The 27,275-nt window shown below is 39.9% G+C and overlaps 1 protein-coding gene across 4 annotated transcripts in view; it reads left to right on the forward strand.

Annotated features, from left to right (window-relative positions):
• The window catches only part of LOC142339231 (uncharacterized), a 41,326-nt gene extending 14,712 nt beyond the window's left edge, over positions 1-26,614 (forward strand). For 2 of the 4 annotated variants that reach the window (XM_075389087.1, XM_075389089.1), the window contains 2 exons: positions 22,941-23,125; positions 25,806-26,614. In XM_075389087.1, the coding sequence (XP_075245202.1) occupies positions 22,941-23,125; positions 25,806-26,120 (500 nt within the window). In that variant the 3' untranslated portion in view covers positions 26,121-26,614. Of the gene's footprint in view, positions 1-22,940; positions 23,126-25,805 lie in introns of those variants that run through there. The other 2 variants (XM_075389088.1, XM_075389090.1) reach the window with 2 other exon arrangements.
• Positions 26,615-27,275: the final 661 nt, after the last annotated feature.

Below are 27,275 nucleotides of genomic sequence, written 5' to 3' on the forward strand. Positions count from 1 at the left end.
TCGCCAGGTCTCTAAGAAGCCCTGACCGCCAAATCTTGTCGAACGCAGCCATGAGGTCGACCACGATGACAATAGTTCTTCGTTTCTCCTGTAACTCGTCAATGGCAGTTTGGCATATGTTCGCAAGCACGTCTTGGGTTCTGTTCGCTTGGAAACCTGCCTGTTCTCTAGGGATGCCTCGGTTTGTTTGTGTCCATTGTTTTAGTCACCTGCATTCAATGGCCCCCGCTTCAATATAGGGACGATCACCGCTGCTTTCCAGGAGTGTGGTACTCTGGACTCTAGCCAGCTCCTGTTGAGTAGTTGTAGGATGGTCTCTCTCCCTTTATCCCCTAGGTTTTAAGGAAGTAGGGATGTATCTCGTCTCTTCCGGCTGACTTGGGCTTCATATCATTAAGACACTCCTTCACCTCGAAGATAGAGATAGGCTCGTTGACTTCTAGCTCTTGAGTCTTCGCTATCGCTTGTCTCTCTCTCTCTCTCTTCCGTTACACCCCACAGGGGGTCTGGATGCTTTGCTAGGTTCGACAGATATATAGGGATACTTGGTTGTTTAGATAGATTGGTTGCTACGTGGTTGTAAAATTGGCTGCTGCTTGGTTGTCGTTGTGTTTGCATATGGGGGTGGGTGTTGGGTTGTTGTTGGGTTGTGGAGACTCTGATTGTTGACCCTCTATTGGGTACGTCAGCAGAGTTTCTCCAGGCCCCGGAAAATTTCCTTTGTGAGGTCTTGGAGGTGCGCCGGTGAAGGATGTATTCCGTCTCCGCACACGCCTACGTATGTGAATTTTGTGTACTCTTGGAAGACAGCGCCGTTCTTCTTGGCACACGATTTTAGGGCCTTGTTGAGCATCTTGATTTCGGTCTTGTATCTTCTTCGACCAGGAACCTGCAACACGGCTACTCTAATCCCCTCGTCTTTGAAGGCCGCGATGAGCCTTTTCAATCTCTCTAGGATCGGCTCCACTGGAGTGACGGTCCCGTCCCTTGCAACAAGATCATTCGTTCCGCCTAGTATTGCTAGCCTTTTGACGCCGCAGCTTTTGATATACTCTCGTATCTCTGGCACGGCCATTCTCGAGAGGGTTGCCCCCGGGCAGCTGATCACAACAGCGTCACGAATGAACATTCCATAGGCGATAGAATCGCCTAGCACCGCCATGGTGTACTGCGGTTGTAATGCCGTTCTGACAATTGTTCGAAACGGGTTTCGTGCATAGTCAATGAGCGTGCCCTTGTTCACGAGGGACCTCGTTAGTCTCTCTTTCCTCGTCTCCGTCAGATTGAACCGCACATGTCTCCTTCGGCCAGCGATGTTGGACCGATTCGGTCGATTCATGACTTTTCTGAAAAACAGCAATGGGTTGACCCTCTATTGGGTACATTCACGCCCCCTTCTCTTCTGTGAAATGAACAACGGCTTATCCTACAATCCATGTAGGTTTTTCCTGTGGCGGGAGAGGTTACTGCTAGTTATCAGCGAGCCACACTCGGGGCACGCTACCCTGAGGCTGTTTAGCCTCTTTGGCTTTATCTTGTGTTCCCTCAGGGGGCAGCTCTCTCTTATGTGTCTTGTCATATTTCCTTCCGAGATTGTCCTACCACAGAGACACTCGTTCATGCTCGTTCCTTTGCAGATCTTAGCATGGTTTGTGAGGTTGCATTGTCGCGCAAAAACCCTTTGGCATTGGCTACAGCTGAGTCTCGCTGTCTTCTTTTCGTGCGCTCGTTCGTGCTGTGCCAGCCCGGTTTTCGTTCTGCACTGAGTGCTGCATCCTTCCCACCTGCAAAGCCTTGGGCCCGTTTCTCTCTTCTTTCTCTGCGATCTGTTCGGTGCGGATGTGTCTCTTTTCCACTGGCACATTTTTTCTTCCCAGCTTTCCAGAAAGGTTCTGCGGGCTTGGACGATTGACTTCCATACTTTCCGGTCTTTAGCCAGGTTCCCTACATTCGTCCAGTCAATGTTCGCCTCACCCAGTAAACGCCTCCAGTCTGAGATGGTTCCGCCTCGCAGCTTGCCCTTCCCAGCTCCTCGGTGATCCCACTGCCCCAGGACTGCTCTCTTGACGGTTCTCGCGTCAGGCATCCTGAGGATGTGTCCTATCCTCTGTAGGGATCTCGTTTCTATTTTACACCTGAGGGAGGCAATTTGCAACTTCTTGCGAATTCCGAACGCGTTAACTCCTTCTTTCTGCATTCTGATTTTGCTTAAACCTCTCCCTTCGTTCCAGATCCATCTGTACGCTTTATCCGCTACGCTCTGCAACTTCCTGATTTCGGATTTATTCCATGAATGGACTGTGCAGTCGAACAGGAGGGTGGCTTCCACAGTTGCCTGAACGATTACGGCTCTGGTTCTTTTGCTCAAATTCGACTTCCAGAACCATTTCCGAACTTTGTTCCAGGTTGCGTTTCCTCTGTTGATTCTGGCTGCCAGGTCCTGCTTCTTCCCGATCCTGGTTCCCAGCATTCGTGTTTTGTCAGTAGTTTCAGTTCCAAACTCAACGAACTCCTCTTTACCGTCATGACATCTCTCTTCGAACTCGGACATAGCGGCCTTAACCTCCTCCTTTCCTGTCATCAGTTCGTCCGTCCACTCGATTAGGGTTGAGTCGTCGGCAAAGAGACTATCGGTGATAGTGAAGAGTTCTCGGTCTGCGCTCCTTAGTGCGCGCGACGTGCTGAGTGGGGGTAGACTGTCTCTGCCACTCCAGGACCACTTCAGTCCGCACTCTTTGCCAGCGAGTTCCGCTGCTGTTTGTCGCCGACTTTGGGCTAAGCGCGTTGATTCTGCATGGTAGATGTTAAAGAGGATAGGCGAGGTCGCACATCCTTCTCTTAGTCCCCGTTGCGGGGTCCATTCCTGGCTTAGTTCTTCCCTTCCTTTCACTCGATAGACTGTTTCCTCGTGGAGGTTTTTCAGTATCGTCAAAGTTGCTTCTGACATTCCCAGCCGTTTTAGTATTGTCCGCAGCAACGGTTTATTGACTCTGGGATAGGCTTTCGTGATGTCTAAAAGCACAGCTCCCGGTCTTTTTTCGCACTCTTCTCTTCCCAGCACTCTCCGGGTTTCTTCTTCAACTCTAATGGCAATTTGGGTGGTATCTGCCGTTGACCTGCCGCTTCTGAACCCGTTCTGGTTTTCTCCAAGAACCCCTATTTTCTCAGACCAGTTCCTGAGTCTCGAAGCCATAATTCTGGCTATAATGCGGCTGGCTAGGGGGAGTAGACAGACACCCCGGTAATTATTGAGATCATTCCTAGCCCCTTTCTTGTGCAGTGGTATTACCCAGCCTTCTTTCACTTCGTTTGGCCACTCATTCGCGGGCTTCTCCAACAGCTCGAGGATGCATTGGTAGATAAGTGTTCTCACTTCTGGGCTGGCGCATTTGAGTGCGCTTACCCGAACGTTCTCCACTCCAGGAGCTCCATCTTTGATCTTCGTTAGTTCTCTCTCGAACTCTGTCCAGCTGATCTCCTTGTCTAAAATGTCAGCATCACCATTCGCTGTTCTTTCGGATGTTGTCTCGGCTGTCTTTAAGATTTCGTTGACAGGTCTCTCGAAGCGGTCCTCTGACACTTTCATGAAGTGCGTCCTGAATTCCTCCGGTGTGAAGTACTCCTCTTCAATGCTGCTAGAGTCCTTCACCCCAATTCTTCTTAGGGTCTTGTACAGAGCGCGGACATCCCCCTTTACTTCCGCTTTCTTGGCCTCTTCCACAACCTCCAACCACCATTCCTCTTCCCAAAACGTTTTCGCATATTTGATCTTTTTCCTGAGGTCGCGTCGTTGTTCCCGTGCTAGTTCTCTTCCATCAGAGTTCGTGGTCTTGATTCTCTCTGTGAGACCCGACAGCTCTCTCTGGAAGGCTTCCATTTCATCTTGATGTGTGTCTAGCCACGGGTTTAGATGCGCTTTCTTCTTCCCACAGTGTTCTGCTCCAGCTTCTCTAAACGTTTTCATTAGTTGCATCCAGTTCAGTGTTTGAGCGGAATTCTCCACCGCTTTGTCGACTCCTTCCCTAAACTTGATCGCAACCTCTGGAATTTTTAGCTTATCCCAGTTGATGTTGCATTTGGGTTTGCTATTATTTGGCTCTCTCTTCTTTGAAAACGTTAGTTTTGCCAGCATGTACTTCGGGTCGTGGTCCGACAGTCGATGTCTCATTTGGATTGTCTTTATCTTCCGGACCCATCTGGAGCGGTCTTCTTGTCTCACAAGGAACCCGTCAATTTCGTGCCATCTACCAGTTCTCGGTTGTCGCCAAGTTCCTGGTTTTGCTTGCCGGAAGAAGGAGCTAGTCCAACACAAGTCAAATTCATTGCACCAGTCAATCAAATCAACGCCGGCTGTGTTTGTAGTTCCTAGCCCAAAAGCGCCAGCAGCATTACTGACTCCCCTCTTCTCGGTGTTTCCTACACTGGAATTAAAGTCTCCTCCGACAATGATCTTTCCCTTCCAGTGTAGCATGGCTTGGAGTTCCTCTTTGTAATCTAGGAGTTCGTCAGAGTCCCCATTCCACAACGGCTTGTATGTTGAGACGAAGCGATTTCCATCAACGTCCACAGCCGTGTTCCTGTCGCCGAGGGTTTTCTTGCAACCTTGTTGCTTCCACTTCACAGCCCACTCGCCTTTGAGGAAGACTCCGCTTCTCTTGCCGTGCACAAGAACTCCGTACAATTCTCTTGATTTCACCCATTTTATGCCCGGATCTTGCTCGAGCATTTCGGAGAGCATTACTACTTCCACGTTGTTTTCCGCAATGACTTTAAGAATCTCCATGAAGCGGTTCTTTCTCGGGAAACTCGCCCTGGCTCGTTGCACATTCCAGGTCCATATGGGTGTGACCTTTTCCCGGCCAATGCGTTCGGCATATTCTTGCCATTTCCGATCTCTCTTCACCTGTCTCCTCCTTCTTCTAGCGTTTTTCTGCTTCCGTCTCCCTTTCTTCGCTTCAGCAGTCACAATCCTTCCCTGTCGACCCTCTGTTGGGTACGTCGGGATTGCCTCTTCCCCCTGTTGACCCTCTATTGGGTACGTCGGGGTATCTGCTTCCGCGGCTCTAGGAGGTGGAGGCTCGCAGCATTTGCCTCTGAAGTGCCGATTCCATCTTCCGTGCTGACCCAAGTCCGTACAGTCCCAATGGATCCATTGTCGACATCCGTTGCATTTGACCGACCACTGTGATCTCTTTATGGGCTGTTTGCACTCTGTGCAGAGGAACTTTTGTGGCCCTGGATTGCTTTCCCCCTGTTGACCCTCTATTGGGTACGTCGGGGTATCTGCTTCCGCGGCTCTAGGAGGTGGAGGCTCGCAGCATTTGCCTCTGAAGTGCATATTCCATCTTCCGTGCTGACCCAAGTCCGTACAGTCCCAATGGATCCATTGTCGACATCCGTTGCATTTGACCGACCACTGTGATCTCTTTATAGGCTGTTTGCACTCTGTGCAGAGGAACTTTTGTGGACCTGGATTGCTTTCCACGTCATGCAGCAACCTTTTCTTCGCTAGTAGCATCACCACTCTGTCGTCCCTAGTAAAGGGTTTGATCGCCTTTGAGTTGCACATGGGGTCGGCTACTCCCCAGGTGTTGTTGTGGTTGAAAGACTGTCCGGCAGTATAGCCTAGGCTAAACATACTGCCGGACCCCATCCTTCCCCCATGTGGCTCGGTTTTTGCTCGCACATTGTGCTCCGCGCTCTTCCCCGCTGGCAGGGACCAAACCATCGAAGAACCTATCGCTTGTCTCGTCGCCCGGTATGCCTCCTCGTCACTCCTCTTAATGTTCACTCGACTGACCTCGGCATATACTTGACATGCTAGGTCTGTTTTTGCTTTGGGTTGTCTCAATTTTCTGTGGTGTGACTATAGGCTTGTCTGATAGTCTCTGCTTGGCTCTCCCGTCCATTCCTCTTATTGTGTTCCAAATTCGACTCTTCGGCGTTCTCTGGTTAAGGAATTCGATGTAGTCTTGCCAGCATTTACGGTTAGCCCGGCAAATGGTGTGTGTCATCCAAGGTCTTCTGGGCATTAGTAAGCTCCTTGTAACAACCCTGAACTCCAGGGTTGGCTCCCTTTTCTTCTTCGCCTGCACAAGTGCCTTGTGGGCTTCATCGCACTCCGGAGACCACCAGGGTTTACCACCTCGTCCTCATCCTCCTCCTTCCATTACTCTTCTCCCTCCCATTCCTCCTCGTCCCATTCCTCCTCCTCCCCCTACTCCCCTTCCTCATCCACATTTTGAGAGCATTTGGCGCGATGTTAATCGATTATGATTGAATAACAGCCGCCTTCAGTTTCTCAATGGTATTATTTAGGCGCTTTAGTTTTCAATTCGAAATACTGCTATTGTTTTGGTGTGGTCTTTTTTACGATCAGTTTACTTTTGCTTGGTTGAATCAGCGGGCAACTAATGCTTTTTATGACTTTGACACCATTTATTGTCATAAAATATTACTGAATAATTGATTGTTGCCCTTTTATATTTGTTGACTTATCACTGATGTACCATTAATGACAGGTCTGATCGGATGATAATGGGACATAAATGAACCTAATATACTATCGAACGTATGCAGTTTTGTCAGTTTTTATTGTTCACTTTGTAGTGTTAGCTCTTTGTCTTGTTAATGAAATTTCTCTTCTTGCTAAGGATGCTCCATTCAACCGAATTAATGGTTCTAACTCTTAGCAATAGCTTTCTTTTCTATTACTTATACGCTGTTCGTTTTCAAAAATGTTAATTAATTTTTAATAGCCGCCCTCATCCTCTCAGCCGGCTATTATAGCGCTCCTATTTTTACAATTCAAAGAATTTGAATTGTATTGCGGCGCTGTCTTTTTTTAAAGATCTGTTCATACATTTTCATGATTTTTGAAGTCAAATTGGAGTAGTGATTTTGGCCACGCCGAAACAGGAAATGGAGCGAAAAAGCGAGTGGTTTTGCGGCGTGAAACTTTTTCGCTCTAATTTTAAAGTAGAGTGAGAATATGGTGTTTGAACAAAAATTCGCTTTATCGGTAGTGATTTTTTGTTCACATGCGGCAATTTCACTTTGATTTTTACTGTTTTTTCGATTTTTTGGATAGGATTTTTTTCTAAATGATTTTTCCTATCCATTCATAGTCCGTTCTAGGTCTAGTTTTCTGTTTAGTCAATGAAAATTCTTTGAATTGTACGTCAGGACTTGATCTGCTATGTTTTTTTACTTCGTCGAATAAAAAATGTTTCGCTTTACCTCATTTTGCCGCTTTTTCAACATTTTGCGTGATATCTTTTTGACTTCTCTAGGCTAGTTTCTCTCTTCTCTCATTCTGCTAAAAGTGATTTTGAACATCAGTTGCTCAGCAAAGCAATTCAAAATGAACAGAGTCAGTATTAAAATTGAAGTCAGAAGTAGAAACGGGATAAACCCATAAAGCCCAATTTTAGATGCCCGCTATTTAAACGTCGTCCCTATAAGTCTTAGTTACCATCTCTAATGCTTATTGGTATTGATAGTAGCCACTGTAGCCTCTCTCTAAGAAACAGAAGTACGTTATGTTCAACTACGAAATGACATCAAAATAAATCGGACTTAAAAAATGTTTTTGTACAAAAATCTTTTTTTTTTCAATATCTTCTATTCTTTCAATCCCAATCATGCTTATTGGAATCAACGGCGGCTATTTTCCGGCAATCAGCCGGGTATGTTTGAGTTTTGCTAGTATTTGTTTTACTTATTGATGTCTCATCACTTAATATCTTTGGTTCTCATTGGTTGCTTGTGAGGATTAAGTTAAACGAATTAATTGTTTTAGTCTGTAGCTATTGCTTTCTGTGACTTTAAATTTTTTGTTTCCAAAAGTATTAGCGCGTTCTTTAGTTTTTGCTGGAATTGGCTGTTTTTTGTTGTCTTATCCTTCAGTCTCATTGATGACAGGTTTCGCTGGTTGCTTTGCTAATGAGGATTAAGTGACTCTATCTAGTTGCTTCAATTCATAGTGTTCTCTTTTCATATTTTTGACTCTTTCTTTTCAAAAAATAAGTTGATTTTTGTATGTTGCTATTTTTCATTTGATCTTACTGCTTATTCTGAAAAATAAGTTCTTTATGGTTTGTAATGTGGCCAAGTTTTTAACACTGATTTCTAGCAAACGTTCTCATTGACTGAGAAAACGTTTTATTTCGAAATGTATAAGTGTTTAACCGAATCGTTCCCTGAATTGTAGTTCTGCCATTAGAACTGTTAAAAGGTATTATATGACTTCTAAAGTTTCTTTAATTTGATGACTTTCTTTAATCAGATGACTTTCAAGATCTGATGTTCGCAAGTTTCTGTATTTTGTGCATCCTTTTGCTTTGTCTGTCATTGATTCCCACAAGTTTTTGTAATTTACACTCATTCTGAAGATGCGTAGAGTAATTATTTTTTATAAGGGTTTGTTATTTTTACTTGCTCTCAAATGAAGTTTGTAGCAATTATATTAGTCGTGTCGGTCTTTTTTGTGCGATTTTTCGCTCGGCCGATTTTCGTTCTGACCCATTTGACTTTTCGCCCTCAAAAATGGGATAAACAGGAAGCGCCCAGCGGGCATTGAGTGCTCTTAGAGCCTATCAGCGCACTAGTCTCCGTTTATGCGACTCACATTTTTGGAGACTTATACGTATGGTGTGAACGGCTGTGCTAACAGGTTGACGCCCCCCCCCCCCCCCACAGCACTCCCCTCCCATCAGCCCCCCTTTCACTTCACCCCCCCCCCCCCAATGCCCACCCATGCACATCGTTCAGGCCGTAAGAGGGCCATGCAGCCAAAAACTTTCCTTTTCACCGTTGCATACCCCGACCCCACCCCCCCCCCCCCCCACTGCTGCCCCCACCCCCTACACACAATGTTGCCCCCCGCTGCGCTCACCTCACGCCCCCTTCAATAAAGCTAAAGCTAATCTCACTAAACCGTGGCTAGCTACAGACGAAGCCAACAGCTCAACGGTCGTTTGAGAGCAAGTCGTCCGACGTTAGTCGGTTATGTTTGGTGATTCTTAAAACAGGAAATCAAATTTTTCAAATGTTTTTAGATTTTTTGAATATAGGGTTGGCGCATATAGGGTCATGGGCTTTGACGTTTGTCTTAGTTTGATGCTTCTTCAAAAATGCGAATAGTCAGGTCCTAAGCTAATTCAATTATGTGGATTGTATTTAAGGATTTTCCTGCTATGTTTTAATTCGCTTTACGTTTCGATTACGTTTTTGGTTTAAAATAAGTCACGACTTTCACTTTTGACTTCTGACTTAAAGAAGAATTGAATTTTAGAATCTAACTGAAACTGCACACCAATTTAGATGACTTTTTGACACCTAGAAAAACTCTGTGAATATATATATATATGTATATATATATATATATATATATTTATTTAATATATATAATATATACATACATATATATATATATATATATATATATGTATATATATATATATATGTATATATATATATATATATGTATATATATATATATATATATATATATATATATATACATATATATATATAATATTTATACATATATATATATGTATATATATATATATATATATATATATATATATATGTTCTTTTACTGTTTCAATCCCTGTATGCGTCAAGCAGTTCAATGGCGGCTATTTTCTGGCAATTTGCGGGCTATTGCCGCTCATTGTTGTGTTTTAACTCCGCATGAAATTTTGTGGCAATCTGATGTATCCCGGTTTCAATGTCTGCGGTTGATCTAGTTTTGGTTCGACCGCACTCATTGGGGGAGCAACCCGACACTCAACTGGGTTTTAACTTAGTTGATTCAATTGTGTTGGTTTCTAGAAAATTGTAGAACGTGAAAAGTGTGTGTTATCACTAGAAAGCCTATCAAGCGCAGAATATGTTAGAGGACTTTTTGATATTTGTCGTCCTCGGGGAATTTTCACGGTTTTCAGTTTTCCGAAGTATTAATGAATTTCAGCGTTTTTGTTTAATTTTACTTTCGTTTTTTGTATTCCGCGTTTTTGCCTCAATAGTTGTAAGTTTTTGATCAATCTAGTATCTTATTCATAGCAGTCATTACAGTTGTTAAAAGTTGTTTGGTCAGAAACAACTTTTTGATTCTTGCCTAGTTTTATCGGTAATTTAACAAAAAATTCATAATTTGGTGCAAATTCTGCCATTTTTGACTAACGGTGTCCATTTTTGTGCAAAGAAAAGAACACGTAAGAGCCACTGCCAATTAGGTTTTCGGAATGTGATGTTTCCTGAATTTGATATGGTTCTCCGGTTTTCAGCCTCCTTCCATCATTTTTACAAACAATTTGTTCTTTAACTTTAAATTATATGCTCTTATCATTTGTAGCTCAATTATTAATTACTTTCGAATGCAGTTATTATTGTAAAGGTATTGGTCTTTTTATGCAAAACTTTTACTTGATCGTTTTTGACTTTTCGAGTGACTTTTACGTCCTTGACTTTTTGTTTTGCCCGATCTAAATTTCTGTCTTATTCAGAAGTGTCGGTAGATGAACTCAAGTGGCGGCAGTTTATTACTAAAAGTGAAATGAAAAGAGCCAAAATTGATGTATTTTTCACTTTAAATTTTATAGCTAGCTATATTTGTTGATAATAACCCCTGATGACGTCATTTGAAGCCCCCTTAATGAATTTTGTTAGCGAAGGTCTACAGCCGCTACTTTTTGGAGTAGCAACTTAAAATATTTTTTATCAGATGCTCTATCAGTTCTTCCAGTTTTTTTCTCTTGTTAATAGCCGCAAAGCGATTGCTGAGGCTATTATTGGCCTTCTCTTGTTTTTTTTGTCAAGATTTTTGTGACTTTTTGTTCAATCGTTCATACAATTTCATCTGTATTGCGTGCGTGACGTCATTTTGTGCGTGACGACTCTTATTGCACTGAGTTCTTTGTTCACTTGAGACAAACAGGTAAAGCTCAGTGGGCATTAAGTTGCTATTAAGCTGGTTTCAGTTGTCTTTGAACAGCTAAGTGTTTTAAAATTGCTGGGAAAACCTAAATTCAAGTTGAAATTGTCAGTTTTCAAAATTTTTGAGCCCAGATTGACGCAATTTTTCCTTGTATTTGTCAATTGCGTTAAACTGGTTATTTTGAATGCCGTTGATAGTTTAGAGGGCTATTTTGTTCTAAGAAATGTTCTTTAATGATAATATATTGGTTTATGTTTGTTGGTTATTTAACACCAGAATCAAGGTATTTTTCGCTAATTTTTTTTAGTTGCCTTCACTTTCGGAGGCCAATGAAAGAATTGGGGATGGTTTTATTGATTGATTATAACAACACACAAAAAATTTTGGGGGATAATAACAACCCTAATTTAGCAAATTTTGAATAATTTGTGCATATATGAGCTAATGCTGAGATTTTTCATGTTATTTAAGATGTTTTTGCTTTGGAGGACAATAAAACAGCTAAATGTTTGAAGATTGTTTGGGGGTCAAATTTTAACAACACAAAATTTTGTATTATTTTTTAACCTAAATTTTAGCTGCCTTTAAATAATTTTAATAATTTTTTCATTTTTAATAGCCGCAAAGCGATAGCTGAGGCTATTATTGGCCTTCTCTTGGTTTTTTTTTATTTCGTCATCAAGATTTTTGTTACGACCATATGATGTCACAGTCACATCAAATCTGCTTTTTGTTCATTCGTTCATGCAATTTCAACCGAATTGCGTGCGTGACGTCATTTTTCGTTCTTAGTGGAGCGAGTTCTTTTGTTTATTCACGTGATTAAGTTTTGTTTACACGTGACTTGCATCACTCAAAAATGACTTCCTCACTCTGAAGATGACTTCTTAATTGCTCTTGAACGAAGTTCAGTGCAATTATTGTCAACGTGTGTCTTGTTTATGCAAAATTTTTGCTTGACTGTTTTGACTTTTCGAGTTATTTGCAGCTGAACTCAATTGGCGGCAATTTAATACTAAAAGTCAAATGAACAATGCGCCGAAACTGGTGCAATTTTTCACTTTAAATCATAACAGTGGTATATCTTAACCTCTAATGTGGTTATTTGAAGCCCACTATTGAACTTCTCAGTCCCATTTAGACCACCCCCCCCCCCCCCCCGACTGGAGCAGGCTTGAATTGATTAGAGCTCCCACTAATCTTTCAAGAGCAATTCTTCCGACGTTTAGTCGGTTATGTTCTCTAGTTTGATAACTTCACTCTGATTGAAGGTTATTTAATAGCAGCCAGTAGAATCAGCAATATACAGATTCTTAACCAAAGTTTAACATGGCAGCCCTTAATGAAAAGAAAAAATTTCTTTGGTCGGTCTTATTTTTTACTTTTTTTGAGACTGCAGATCTTCGAAGCTATTGCGGCTCTTTTCGGGCAATCTGCCAGCTATATTTTGTGATTTGATTTTTAAAATTAGAGTTTTTGGAGGGCGACAAAAATTCTGAAAGCTTTAAGTCAGTTTAATGGAAAGATTTTAGTTTGACAGAATTCACTTTGTAGATTAAAACTTAAGGATCTTTAGCATGATATTGGTTAATTCTTTACGTTTTGATTAGTTTTTTGACACTGTTTTTCTCGTATATAACCGGCCACTTCTCTGGTAGCTTTTATAATTTTCCTTTTTTAAAGTAATTGGCAAAAATAGCTGATTTTGAAGAATTGTCTGACGATTTTAACTATACGTTTAACTTACGTCGTTTTTTAGTGCAAAATGCCATTTTGTTCTTTTAACGCAAAGTGTCACTTGATAAGTTCCGTAGCTTGCTGCTGGGTTCTTCGATCAATTATAAAGTACATTTTTAATTGAGAAAGTTTGGTTCTCATCTCCACCAGAGTATCTACAGTTGATTCTGTATATGATAGGTTCTTCTGAATTTTTGAAAATGCTATTTTTCTGCTTGCCTTGTTTTGTCGAATTGCTCTGTTGGTCAATTTGGGATTTTTCACATATTTAATTTATTTCTTTGGTTTGTCTTTTGGGGCCATTGGTATGTTTTTTTTCACAGTTCAAAGAATTTGAATTGTAATGGGGCGCTGTCTTTTGATCAGTTCACACATTTTCATGATTTTTTGAAGTCAAATAGGAAAACTGATTTTGATAACGCCGAAACAGGAATTTGAGAAAAAATCGAGTAGTTTTGGGGTGTGAATTTTGTTTACTTTAGTTTTAAAGTTCATTGAGAAAATGAAAATTTGCTATTGATTTTTTTTTCACATGCGGCAATTTGATTTTTACTGTTTGTTTGCAATTTTTATTGTTTTTATTGTGAATGTTTTTCTGAGCCCATTCTCTGACATTTCTACGTCTAGTTTTTTTATTTAGTCGATGAAAGTTCTCTGAATTGTTGGTCAAGATGTCCTGCTATGTTTTTTTTTAATTCTCTTTACCTTTCGATCATGGTTTTCGTTTTACATAAGTCATGGACTTACCTCACTCAGTTTTTCAACTAAGTATATTTTAAATTCTTTCACTCATTGAAGTACGCAATGCAGTGATTATGGCCAAGTTTTTCAGAATCAAAAGAAAGGGGATAATCCGAATAGACAGGTTATTAAGTCAAAGTGCATTAGTTTATCAAAGTTAAATAGGAGGATTGCTAGCTGGCATTAGTATTAAGCTCAATAGCCTTCAGTTTAGAAGCAGTGTTGACCAACTTGCTTATAAGATCGATTTGACAATAGTAAATTCACAAACTTTGGTTTCAGCGGTAAATTGGCATGGAAACATATGGGCTAAAGTTAGAAATCAAATCATGCAATAGTCAAATTAAGAAACTTGCGAAATATTGAAGCTTGAGCTTCAACACTCCGCGAGGAGAGGAGGGCGCGCTTTAAAATTAGGGCTAGACCTGAATACTCTGGTACTAATTTAAAACTAATATAAAACATATTGAGTTTGTGACTTGTAATCTCTTTCGAAGTTGTTGATCTTCTCTTTGCATTGTAAGCTGCATTGTATGATAGGCAACCTTGTGAGCTGCTGCTTACTTGATTTGGAATGGACCGGTTTGATCTATTTGGCTTCTGATGTTGTTCTGAGTTGCAATTCGCTATCTCGCGGTGGCTTGACATCTAAAAGCTAATTGGAATTTTTGACAAAATTGACAATCCTCCCACACAACGAGAGAAAAGGGTTAATAATATTATTGAATGTTGAATGATTGGTTTCCAGGAGATGAGTAAGTAAACAATTTGGTGATAATTTTAATATAGTTTTAAATCAAGTTGGGTTTGTTGCTGCGCTCCTTGTGATTTCCGCTTCTTCTTCATCTATGACTCGTGACAATTTTACTGCAGGGCGCGTTAGTGTACCTGTTGCTGTGTGAATGTCAAATGATCTTGGTATTTCGTCGGCTCCATATTGACATTTGGTTATCCGTCCAAGGGGCCAAATACCTCGGGTAAATTCGTTCGGAATCCAGACTAAATCGCCCACTCTGAGTTGTTTTGACTGCTCTCTCCATTTTGCTCTGCTTATTAGGTCTGAAGTATACTCTCTTTGAAGTCTTTTCCAGAAGTGGTCCAAAAGCGTTTGTGTATAGTTGAAATCTTTCTTCCTGAAAGTTTTCAGTTTTGATGTTAGAGGGGCTAGGGCTAGATGTGGTCGTCGAAGAATGAAGTGGTTGGGTGTTAGGGCTTCTTCGTCGTTGTTATCAGAAGAACCGTAAGTTATGGGGCGGGAGTTTAGGATGCCTTCCGTTTCTGTCACAATTGTTTGGAAAGTCTCTGCTTTCAGTTGCTGACTTCCTAAGATTATGAGAAGAGTTCTCTTCGCTGTTTGAATTATTCTTTCCCATATACCTCCGAAGTGTGGAGCAAGTGGTGGATTCATCTTCCAAACTATGTTCTGCTGCGATAATTGTTGAGCAATATAAGAGTTGTCAATGCTGATACTATCCAAATTCATAACCCTTTTCGATGCTGTAAAATTTGTTCCGTTGTCGGAGATTATTATCTCTGGATATCCTCTCCTTGAAACAAAACGTCTAATTGCAAGTAAACTGTCGGTGTCTAGACTATCGCAAACTTCCAAGTGCACTGCACGGGTTACTAAACACGTGAAAATGCAGATGTACTGTTTTTCAAGCTTGCGAGTATTATCCTGAATGTAGAAAGGTCCAAAGTAATCTAATCCTACATTAATGAATGGGTATTGTTTTTCGGCATCAGCAAAGCGAAAGTGCGGAAGATCAGACATCGTTGGTAAAATATTCGGAGCTCTCCATCGGCGGCATATGAAACATATCTGGCTGAGTCTTCTTAGGAACCTTCGAAGTCCAGTGATTAAAAATGTCTGTTGTAGGTGCGCTCTGACAAACTCCGTTCCCATGTGTTGACAGCTGTTAGTGTGAGCGTCTTGAACAATTAACTGAGTGACATGGTCTTTGATGTCTAGTATTATGGGGTGTTTTTGATTCCAAGGTATTGGCGCAGCCTTCCTTTGGCACGCAAAACTCCATTTCCATCCAAAAATGGATTGAATTGAAGAATTGCATCCCTTCGTTCCAGTTGTTGTCCAGTTTGCATTCTGATAATTGCTTTTCTAAAAGTGTTTTGTTTTGAAATCTTTATCAGGTAATTTTGGGCTTCATTCTGACTGTTTAGGGTATCTCTTTTCCGCAAAATGTTTGTTGCTTTGTACACGGTTGTTGTCCTTCTGAGCAATCGTTTCCAAATTGAAAATTTTGATGGTTCTATGACAGGGTCCATACATTTAGGTAATACTAAATTTGTCGTTGTTAAAAATTTTGTTTGATCAAAGTTCCAGTTTTCAGGGTCTTGAAAAAGAAATTTTGGTCCTTGTAGCCACTTTTCTTCAAGCTCTGATGGTTTCAAACCTCTGGTACCATGGTCGGCAGGGTTGAGCTTTCCGGGTATATGTTTCCATTCCTCTGCTTTAGAATGTTCCAAAATTTTGTTGACACGGTTAGCTACGAAAACTTTTTGCCGTTTGTCTGAGTTTATCCATCCTAATGTTGCAGTACTATCCGTCCAGAAGTGAACTGAGGAAAAATTTAATGTCATTTCTGTGACTACAAAACTAGCTAGTTCGGCTCCCATTGTGGCTGCCTCTAATTCCAGTTTAGGTATACTTGTGTGCTTTATGGGGGCTACTCGGGATTTGCTAATGACATAGTTCACGATGACATTCCCTTCAGTAGTTGTAGATCTCATATAAATAACCGCTGAAGTTGCTATATTTGATGCATCTGTGAAGACATGAAGTTGTTGACTGGTCGTTGGTCCTGTTACAAGGCATCTTTTTCTTGTAATATCTGGCATGCTGTTGAATTCGTTAATCAATTTCTTCAGGTCAATATGAAATTCGGCTGGTACTTGTTCGTCCCATTTCTTGCCTTGTTTTATGACTGCTTGAAGAAGGCTTCGAATTCGTATCGCAAATGGCGTTATCATCCCCAGGGGGTCGAAAAGCGAAGCTGCTGTTGACAAGAGTTCTCTTTGTTGTAAACGTTCAATTTGGATGTCTAAATTGGGTTTCCTAAATATGAAGGTGTCGTTTTTGACATCCCACGTCTGTCCCAGAACTCGTTGCGTTAATGCTTTATCTCCTTCAGTGTCGTCATTTAAAGGAAAACTCGAATCGTTGCTGAAGAATTTCGTTAAGTTGAATCCTCTTTTTTAAGTGTTTCTTTGATGCATGTTGTCTGTTCAATTGCTTCGTCTGTTGTCTCGAAACTCTGTAAAAAGTCGTCCATGTAAAAATTATTCGTTACTGATTGACTGGCTTCAGGTGATTAGTGGTGATTATCGATAGCACATTTTCTAAGTACATAGATAGCACAAGAGGGCGAACAGGTTGCAGCAAATATGAGTCGCTTGTATTTGTATATTGTCCTTCTTTCCTTACTGCTATCTGCATAAACATGGCTTCTATATCTCCGGTAACTGCTATGGCAAACTGTCGAAAGCGTAGTAGGAGTCCAACTAAACTGCAGAGAAGATCTGGTCCAGTTAGAAGCGCTTTATTCAGTGAATGTCCTTTATAAATAGATGCTGTGTTTGTTACACGACGAATCTTTTTCTTCTGTTTGTGCTGTACAGGATGATGAGGAAGATACCATAATTGGCTGCAAGTTGGGGAAGGTTCGCGGTCCCTCTCCTCAACGTAACCTTTTACAATATCGTTCTGAATTAAGCTGCTGTAGATGTCGGCTAACTGTTTGTCTACATTGAGGCGCTTTTCCAATGATCGTAAATGGGCTTTTGCTAGAAAGTAATTGTTAGGTAATTGTATGTTTTGTTTCCAGGGTAGTCCAATCTCATACCTCTCTCCGTTATGTTTTACTGTATCCTCAAAAATTTGTAGGGCTTTCTTGTCTTCTTGGTTTACTGTATTAGGTGAAGCCTTTGTTGTTCTTGTTCCTTCACAGGTCCAAAATAATTGCAGCATGTCTTCGTCCAAAATTGTCTCTTCTGACTTAACCCTATTGAACAAGGTTATATTACGATTGCATTGGTTCTTCTCTGTAATTTGTCTATACTTGTTTGGGACTGGTCCTGTTATTGTCCATCTTAATTGTGTGAGAACTCCGTACGGTGTTCCCGGTGGTCCGATTGTGTACTTGAGTGGAACTGTTGCTGTAAAAGCATCGGCTCCTATCAGAATACCTATTTTGTTGTCTCTGATTTGAGGAAAATTGATATCGCTTAAATGACCGAAGTCCTTACAAACGCTGTTGAGCATCTGAATTGGCACCGTCGGCATTTGAAAGTCTGTGGTAGAAGTCGCAAAGACTGGTAAGTTAATGATAGGTCTACTGCTGTCGATGGCTCCAATCCCAAGAAAAATTTCTGTTGTTTCAATCGTGTGTTCTTGGTATAGTGATGCTACGGGTATTGTAACACATTTCCTATCACGAATTCCTAAAGCATCTGCTATTGTCTTGGTAATTTGCGTATTGTCACTTCCACTGTCAAGGAGAGCGTAAGTTTCAATGGAGACCGTCTCCGAAAACACTGTTACCGGTATTGCTTGGAGCTGAACATGTGGTCGGATCCAACTGCTCGGCTGGTTATTACTGCAAGTGTAGTTCTGTTGTCGGTTATTGCTGCCTGAGAAGCTTTGCGAATTTTGGTCTGTTGAGTGCTGATATTGTTGATTAAAGTTTCCTGATGTTGGCTGCTGTTGTTGAACATTGGACGTATTGGGCACTTGATGTGATTGCCCGTAATAGAAGTTCCGGTTATGTCTGTTGTAGCTGTTACTATTGTTGTAGTTACCGTTTGTGCTACTGTTGCTGTTGATGCTGCTGTTGTTGTTGTAGTTGTTGTTGTTGCTGCTGTTGTATCGGCTTCTGCGTTGCCGGTTGTAACCACTGTTACCATTTTGTCTAGTTTGGTGATTGCAGTTGGGGTTACTGCTGCTCAAATTTTTGTTCCACGAAGAACTGTTATTTGTGAAATTGAACTGGTTTCTGTTCAAGTTATCTCCGTTGTGTCGATATTCAGATATTGATTGGTTTTGTCCTTGGTTACTAGGCTGTGTTGTGTTGAAATTGTTACGGTGTATTGTCGAGTGATGAAAACCGTTACAATTGTCTACCTGGCATCTGTATTTGCTGTTGCATTGTCCTTTTGGATGTTCGGTAAGACAATTTGGGCATAAGTGCAGTTGTCGCACTGTCTGCTGTCTGTCGTACACGTTTTCACTCAAAAATTTTTGACATTTTCCTAAATTGTGGCTTTGTGAACAAAGCGGGCAATTCTTTCTGGCGTTGATCCTCTGTTCAGATTTTCCACGTTGGTGTGTTCTCTCATAGAATGAATTTCTGTTGTGAGTGCGTGGCATATCTTCGCACGCTTCGGCATACTTGTCTATCCAATCTTTGAAATGAATCAAATTTGGGTTAACAAGTTCTTTGCGGATGACATTTTGGTTCCACTTTATTATCATTGCAGGAGATAGTTTTTCTTTGGCTACTCTGAGAACGGCGGATGATTGTAGGTCCGGCGTAAACTCGTGAAGAAGAAAAGTTTGTACTAATTGTCTGAGAAATGCTGCAAATGAAATGAAGCTGTCTGGGTTGTCTGTCGAAGGCTTGGGCCAGCGTTCCAGTTTGTCAAGATATGCTGCAATAACAGTTTGTGGTCTTCCAAATCTTCTCTTGAGTTCGGTTATTGCATCGTGGTAAAATTCTCCATTATATGAGTATCCACAAACGCTTTCCTTTGCGCGATCTGTGAGAGCGTTTTGGAGATAGGTGATTTTCTGTGCGTCCGAAAGAGGCACGTTATCATGTATTGTTGATTTGAAATAACAATACCACTCGTGCCATTTGAGGGGGTCTCCGTTTTATGTCTTCAGTTGTGTCTTTGGCAAATTGATATTTATGTGCGGGTTTCTCTGATTTGGTGTAAATTGCAGATTGCGAAAATGTTCGTTGGTTGAATTGGTTGTGTGATTTTCATGTTGTGTAGCAGATTCGAAGTGAACTGTGGGTTGTCTGACATTGGAGCTGTCTTCGTATCTCTCCATACTGTTCTCTCTGATTTCGTGTATTGCATGAGACTGGTTGCGGCAAGACCTTCTCTGTATTTCCGTGTCAGATGTGTCTGCTGATACTGTTGGACGGCTGTAGGTTGTCTGTGTTAACATGGTATTCTCATTGCAACGAGGTTGATTCCGATTTTCGGGTGAGAAAATGTTTCTATCCCTTGTTTGTTTTTGTTTATTCGAAGCAAGAGTTCGTGAATTTGTTGGGCAATTTTCCTGTTGTGTTGATTGTTGGTGAGTTGTGCTTCCCCCAATAATTTGTAGTTTGGATGCTTGGTTCTTTGAGGAAACTTTTGCACGCGAATCGTTTCGTTGGTTTGTCTCTTCATCGCTGTCACTGTCGTCACAGCTGTCCTCTGAGGGACAATTGCTAATACCTTTTTGTGCTATGAGCAGTTTTGAATTTCTGAGTTGTTTATCTGGAAGCAGATGGCTTTTAAATATTGCTGAGTGATTTACTATTGATGTTGTTTGGGGGTCCTGATTCTTTTTGCTGGATTTCACAAACTGAAATGGTTCGGCAAATTGATTATGCCAATTTGTTCCAATGCACTCGTTATGTTGATTGCTCTGGGTTCCCTTGGAAAGTTCAGGTTGTCGTTCATTTCCTTCGTTTGAATCTTTAGGTTCACTATTGGAGGTCTGTTCAACAAATGTTCGAGAAGACCCCTGTTGTAAACTGTTCCGGTCCCAATCTATTCGTTGATTACTAATTCCTATGCTGTTGTTTGCTGTGTTTTCTACAGTTTCTCTAATGATACGTTTGCAGGATTTGTTCGACACAACTGTATCTCTGCCGTTTTTTCGAAGACTGTCAGGTGAAGAATTGTCGGTGTCATTTCGAAAATTCAGTGATTGATATCTATCAATGCTGAGTCCGATTTCATTTGAGACAGAACAACTGGTATTGTTTCTTTCGGTCAGTGTCGGGCATGAATCTTGTGGCTGTGATATAGAGATTGCGTTGCGCAGACTTCTATCTGATGATGATTCTCTCGAGTTGTTAGATGAATTATGTCTGTTGCGTAAGTTGTACCTCCGTGTGATTTTGGGCTGCATTTTCTTTGTGCCTGGTGTATCTGTTTGATATAATTTCGATGAAGGCGCATACATTGTGGTTTTTGTAATAGGATTGTCTCCTGAAGCACCAACTGTGTTCATCTTTGATTTAGACAAACCATTTATAATTTTCTTCCATTTCAGCAATGTTGTTGTGCGTTCACCTGAGCGTTCGGCAAGTGGGATGTTCTCGTTAGTTGTAAGGGTAAACTCGGAGATACTATCCAATAACTTGTCCAAGCATGCCTTATGTTCCAGCAGTGTGTCATACGTGAGCTGAAGAACGTCAACGTCATCGGTCTGATACTGTTCCTCAAGAAAGTTAACTGCTGAGCCCCACTCAACTTCACGTCTCATGATTTGTTGGATCAACGTCTCTTTCCTTTTATTTGTTTTTGGTGCCATTTGTTTCGGTCTAATTGCTGTTTGGAATTGTTCGGGTTATTCTTGCTTAGTGCTTAATTAGTTTGCAGTTTTGAACAGTTTCAGTTTCTATGCAAATTTAAACAGCACTATCAATGAGAGCCCCTGTCTTGCTGCGCGCAAGAGTATTCAGTTTTACTTGAGGTTGGTAAAGAAGCTGCTCTTTCTACTTCCGTTGTCTGTTTTTTGTTTAGTATTCTCCAATATGTATGCAGCGTAATGGTTGTGAGTTCTTTTAATTGTCAGCCTATTTGCTGATAAACGATTATTTTTACTTTTTTCGAAAGAAAATTCCTTTGTTTTGGTGATATGCTAAAAGAGCAAAATTTATCTCAGACCCGAGTGTGCTTTTATATTGTTGTGATATTAGTGAAGGTATGGTCTGAGTTTCTTTTATCCTAAACTTGGTTGGGTCTGTTGGACTTTGCAGATGGTCAGAGAACGTCAATTTTTTTTAAGGAAAATTAATGTCAAAAGAAATTATTTTTACCGACTTTTGATACGTGGCGTTACTACTTGACGTTTAAATCTTCTCTGCAACGAACAACCTAAATCCGAAGCTTTGTCTACTGTTTAACGTGCCCTCTGAAGTAGAAAGTGTTTGACTGTAGTTGCCGTGTTCTTTCTTGCTTTACATTTTGAAGAGATTGAAAATTCAAAAACTTCGATATCTATCTACGATAAAAAACAAATTTTATTGTGTTGTTGTTTTCTTTATGTGTGTGTATGTGATTGAACACTATCTACTTCAAAGCAAAAAACGATGTACACGCATCTACAGCTATTAAACTGCTTTCTAAAAAAGGCAGTGGTTTTTTTTGCAATAAGTTGTGATGCTGTTTAGGCCTATTTGCACAATGAAACTTTTTCAATGATAACAAAGACGCGTGGACAAAGTCTTTTTGTTTATAAATATGATATTAGGTATATAAATATATAGGTAAAATAGGCTTATATAGATATAGGTTACTTCGGATTGAGACCCTTTTACTTTTGTTACTTAGTTCTTTGTTAGAAAGATAGAACTATAAAAAATTAGTTGCTGGCAAACTATGCTTCACTTGTCATATTCCGAAACTCTTTTGGAATTTGTATATGGTTATGCTATTTCTGCATTTTTTCTGTTCTCCTTCTTTTTTGTGAGTTTTGAATTTTTCCTCTCTCTTTTTTCGTATTCATTGACGGGCTGTAGTTGCAGTTCTAAATTGTTCTAAAATAAAGAAAACATTGAGTTATGTGAATACAGAAATTCGGTATTGAAAAGAATTCAAAGGTACTCCCTGTCTTTACGTCATTTTTTTTAATGTCTTTACAATTTTAATTTTATCTCAGAAGTTTTTTAGTTGCAGTTCGTTGTTTCGGGGTCACCAATGTTGACCAACTTGCTTATAAGATCGATTTGACAATAGTAAATTCACAAACTTTGGTTTCAGCGGTAAATTAGCATGGAAAGATATAGGCTAAAGTTAGAAATCAAATCATGCAAAAGTCAAATTAAGAAACTTGCGAAATATTGAAGCTTGAGCTTCAACAAGCAGAATTAAGTATAGTTTTAGAACCTAACTGAAACTGTCATCAATATGACACTTTGAAAAAGATTCCTTCCTTTTTCTTTTCTTTTTCTGTTTCAATACCTATGTGCATCAAGCGAATCAACGGCGGCTATTTTCGGGCAATCTGGCGGCAATTTTTTTGGGCTTGCTGCTAATATGCTGCTAAGTGGAGTTGCTGCTAATATTTCGCGCAACTGTTGAACGGGTTAGTGTGATGCATAATAAATATGATCTTGACTATTATACAAGACGTTCATTTTGATATGGTTTCAACTGGACAGTCAATATTGTTTTTCGTACGCTATTTTTGAATCTAGTGATTTGTCATGTTGTACGGTCTAAGTATTTCGAACTATTCGATGCCTTGATGACCTATTATGTGTTTTTTCAGGTGCTATGGTGGGTAGTGAGGGAGGAATATTGGACGACGGGAGTATTGGGGCAGGGGGTGGGGGTGGTTCATATGACAACCAGTCGAGCAGTGTGATCAAACTGACAAATGGGAGTGTTATGGTCCTGAAGGAGGTGAACAAGTATCTGGCTCTGGTTTATATCATGAGAGATGATCACTACAATGTAAGTACCACAGCACACCCACACATTTATCATTTTACTTGTCTGTGCTAACGTGAATATTGCAATTAACACATAACTGGAGGGTGTCCCGCCTTTATTGCGCAATTGGCGGCAATTTACTACTGAAAGGCGCCAAAATTGGTTTCATTTTTTTACTCCAAATCTTATGAGCGGTCTATAATCTCTTTTTTTTTTATTTTGCTCGCATTCTCAATTTTAAGCAGCTGAACTGAATTCGCGGCTGTTTACTGAAACTGCGCTGAATTGCTTTCATTTTTTTGCGGTCAATGTCAAAAGAGCAAAAAAAAGCCAAAGAAACGGGATTAACCGATAAAGCCCGGTCGTTGGTACAGAGGACCACAGCTGACTTTAGTTGTTTTTAAGTTGCTTAATGTTCTGAAGTTGCTAGGAACGTCTAAATTCAAGGTGAGAAGGTCGCTTTTGAAGTTTTGACCACAACATTGTGCTCTTTTTCTTGTTTTTGTATGTTTAAGGTTTTTCTTAAACAGGATTTCAAGTGACATTTGTTTAAGATCCTAGTAGTCTTGTGCAAGCTACAAATGCGCTTCATAGCCGTTTTTGAGGTATATGTTTTTGTAATGCTAACTTAATGTTTGTCATTTTTAATAGCCGCCGTTGGCCTCTCAACGGCTATTATTTAGGCGCTCTCCTTTGTTAAAATTTGCTTTCCCTTTTGATCACGTTTTTCGTTTTACATAAGTCACGATTTTCACGTTTGACTTCTGACTTACCTCACTCGCTATTTCAACTGAATAGATTTCAATTTTTTTTACGCATTAAATTACGCAATGTAGTGAATAAGTACATTGTAGCGGCTAAGTACATAAGAGCGGCTATTATAGCGCTCCTATTTTTACTTCATCGAATAAAAAAAATGTTTCGCTTTACCTCATTTTGCCGCTTTTTCAACATTTTGCGTGATATCTTTTTGACTTCTCTAGGATAGTTTCTCTCTTCTCTCATTCTGCTAAAAGTGATTTTGAACATCAGTTGCTCAGCAAAGCAATTCAAAATGAACAGAGTCAGTAGAAAAACAGAAGTACGTTATGTTCAACTACGAAATGCCATCAAAATAAATCGGACTTAAAAAATGTTTTTGTACAAAAATCTTTTTTTTTCAATATCTTCTATTATTTCAATCCCAATCATGCTGGAATCAACGGCGGCTATTTTCCGGCAATCTGCAGGGTATGTTTTTTCTCTTCTGTTTCAATCCTAATGTGCGTCAAGCGGATCAACGGCGGCTTTTTGCCGGCTATGTTTTGGATTTTCTGATCTCTCGAAGCTAGTGAATTATTTTTAGGGCATTAAAAATGCTTTCTAGATAGTTTTTAGTGACAACGAATTAGTTTTAATGATAAAAGTATGAGGATTTTTCGAATTCCTCAAATTGTGACATTTTTTTCAAGTTTTTAAGTAATCTTATACCAATTTTCGAGTTCTTTGACCTTTAAGGTCTAGTAAGTCTTATTATGGGCTTTAATGTGGGATAGTGGATGTTTTATACAAAGAACGGAAGTTTTGATTTTGAGGAATTTGCACAATTTTTTGAAAATTTTCAAGCCAATTTCAAGTTCTGTTAAATTTTTAGGGGCCGGTCCAGCCTTTTCCAAGCTTTTTTTTGTGTCAGTGCCTAAACTGTGTTTGTATAAATTTGGTTATGAAGACATTGGCCTAAAAACTTTATTTTGGCTGAATTATATACAATTTTAATTTTTTTTGTTTTTGCCCTAGTTTGAGATATACAAACTGGTGTACAAACAGGTTTTTGCTGGCGTGTAAAATATTTATTCATATAAATGCATATTTTAGCAAGGACGATTTTATTTTGATGACCTAAGTATATCACCGTAAATAATTTAAACAAATATACAATAATTTGTAATTTTCTGTTTTTTATTTTTTTTTTCAATTTTCCTGAACTCAAGTGATCAAATAATTTTTTTGAGGTTAGTGCTTCCCTCACAGGCAAAAAAGGAGTTACAACTTTGGTTTTGAAGACATTGACGTCAGGAAGATAAAGCGAATCTGCAGTTTTTTGCCTGCTTTTGCCTAAGATGCATCCGTCAAGTTTTGTTTTTGATTCAGTTTCCTTTTCTGCGACATTTTTGATTGAAAAGTATTGTATTCTTTTTTTTTGATTGACGTTATTGTTTTTCTCTAAGTTTGTGAGACTGTCTCTTTTTGATTCGTAATGGTCATTTGGTTTGATGGTCAGATAGTGGAGTTTTTAGTTCTTCATTCAATTCTTTGGATTGTTATTGAGGACGCGTCCTGCTGTTTTTTTTGTAAGATTTTTTCAGACCTTGTTTATGACTTCGAGTTTTTGAAACGTGTAAAACTCGGCGGGTATTAAGCTGCAATTGAGGACCTCAGCTGACTTTTAGTAGTTTTTAAGGTGCGTAACGTGTTGAAACTGCTGTAAGGTCTAAATTCAAGGTGAAAAGATCGGTTTTCGCTGTTTTTGAATATCCGGGGTTCAATTTTATCATTAGCGTTTCAGTGAGGCTGACAATGTCCTTACGATAAGGATAAAAACAGGTCGGAATCGGCAAAAAAAGCTGCGCTGATAAAATTTTCACCGCCTTATAAACATGGAGCTTCAAATGAATACTGACGGAATTTGATTTTGACAAATTTGATTCTTGTTTTTGTACAGCAGAAGGCGCCCTTAGTGGACTACAACTTCATCTGTTTCCGAAATGGGATTGAGAGAGTGTTCAGAGTGTCAAATCAACAGGCAGTCGCAGCAGCTAACAGGAACAAACAATTCAGTAAGAAAAACATCACTTCTGGAAACAACAAAGGCAAGAGGTTGCAGACACCTAGTGCACAACAGCAAGATAGGGAAGGTTCTCCAGTGAGGGGACCCAATTCACCCAAAGGTATCCCATCCTCATCCCCCTTCACACCCTCGCCCTCTTCATCCTCGAACCCTATGCCAATTGACAGCCATACTGCGTATATTAATTGAAGTGACGCGACACAGCTACCAATAATAATAATAACAGCTGGTACGATCTATCAATCATTCAAATAGGAAAGTACAAATTGAAATACCATCAATATGTGAACAACAAAACACCGATTAACTGACAAAAATAAGAATAGTGATTAATTGTTTGATACTAATTGTCACTGATGTAATTGTATAATTTGAAAATAAAGGTGGGCGCCGTTGGCGTTTTTCTGTCCGGCTGTCACTTGATGCAAACTTGAAATCCATCTACAAATAAACGAATTGAGATCTAAAACGACAAATTTTTACAAAAATTGTGGCTTCTCATTTCATTTTTTTGGGCGACATGGTGAAATTGATGCACTGTTTGCTTGAACGCAAATGATTGAAATGTTGACAATTATTAACTAATGATGTAAAAGAGTTCTCTATTTTGTAAAAATATTGCTGCTGTCTTCTGCCGAGCATCTATCTCAACTGTAGTTAGATTAATTTACTTTCTCATCGCAGCTTACCCTTTTTTATTTGAGAAAGGATCTAAACACTCAAAATTGTTCGTGGAAATGAGCTGCATTTGTTGTTGAGTGAATTTTGGTCAACGAATATATTTTGCTCAAACGAATGAAAGGTATCACTGGAAAGACCTTGAAAGATTAAATCGAATACTGAAAAGAGGTTTCCATTATCTGCTTTCTAGAATTTCATATATTTGATATCATATAGAATAGGGTAAGTGGCCGAGTTTCTCTTTAGTATGAGTAGGTAAATCGAACCCCAATATTGAAAATTTCTGAAAAAAGAATAGTTTACGCTACCCAAAATATCAGTGGAACGCGACAGTGGGACTATATTTTTACTTGCTCCGATACGGTCTCCCAGAAGTACAGTCAGATGAATTCCACACAAATGCAACCGAAAAAGGAGGCATGGCCATGGACTGCGAGGCATGGCCAATTGCACTCACTAAATATTATGCTAAATAATCGTTCTGGTAGTTCAACGTTAGGATAGAATATTGGGTATATTTTGGGTATTTTGTCACATAGGGTATTTTGTCCTAACACCGGATAAAACACAAAATTTAATAGTTAAATGGAATTTTTGGTAATCAGAGACCTCAATTTTTGTTACCTCACATCCCCCCGCGCTCTGGAGCTTAAACTAGCTACA

The sequence above is a fragment of the Convolutriloba macropyga genome, chromosome 5 (genome assembly GCF_964194025.1).
Source record: "Convolutriloba macropyga chromosome 5, txConMacr16.3, whole genome shotgun sequence".
NCBI classification, from domain to species: domain Eukaryota; kingdom Metazoa; phylum Xenacoelomorpha; order Acoela; family Convolutidae; genus Convolutriloba; species Convolutriloba macropyga.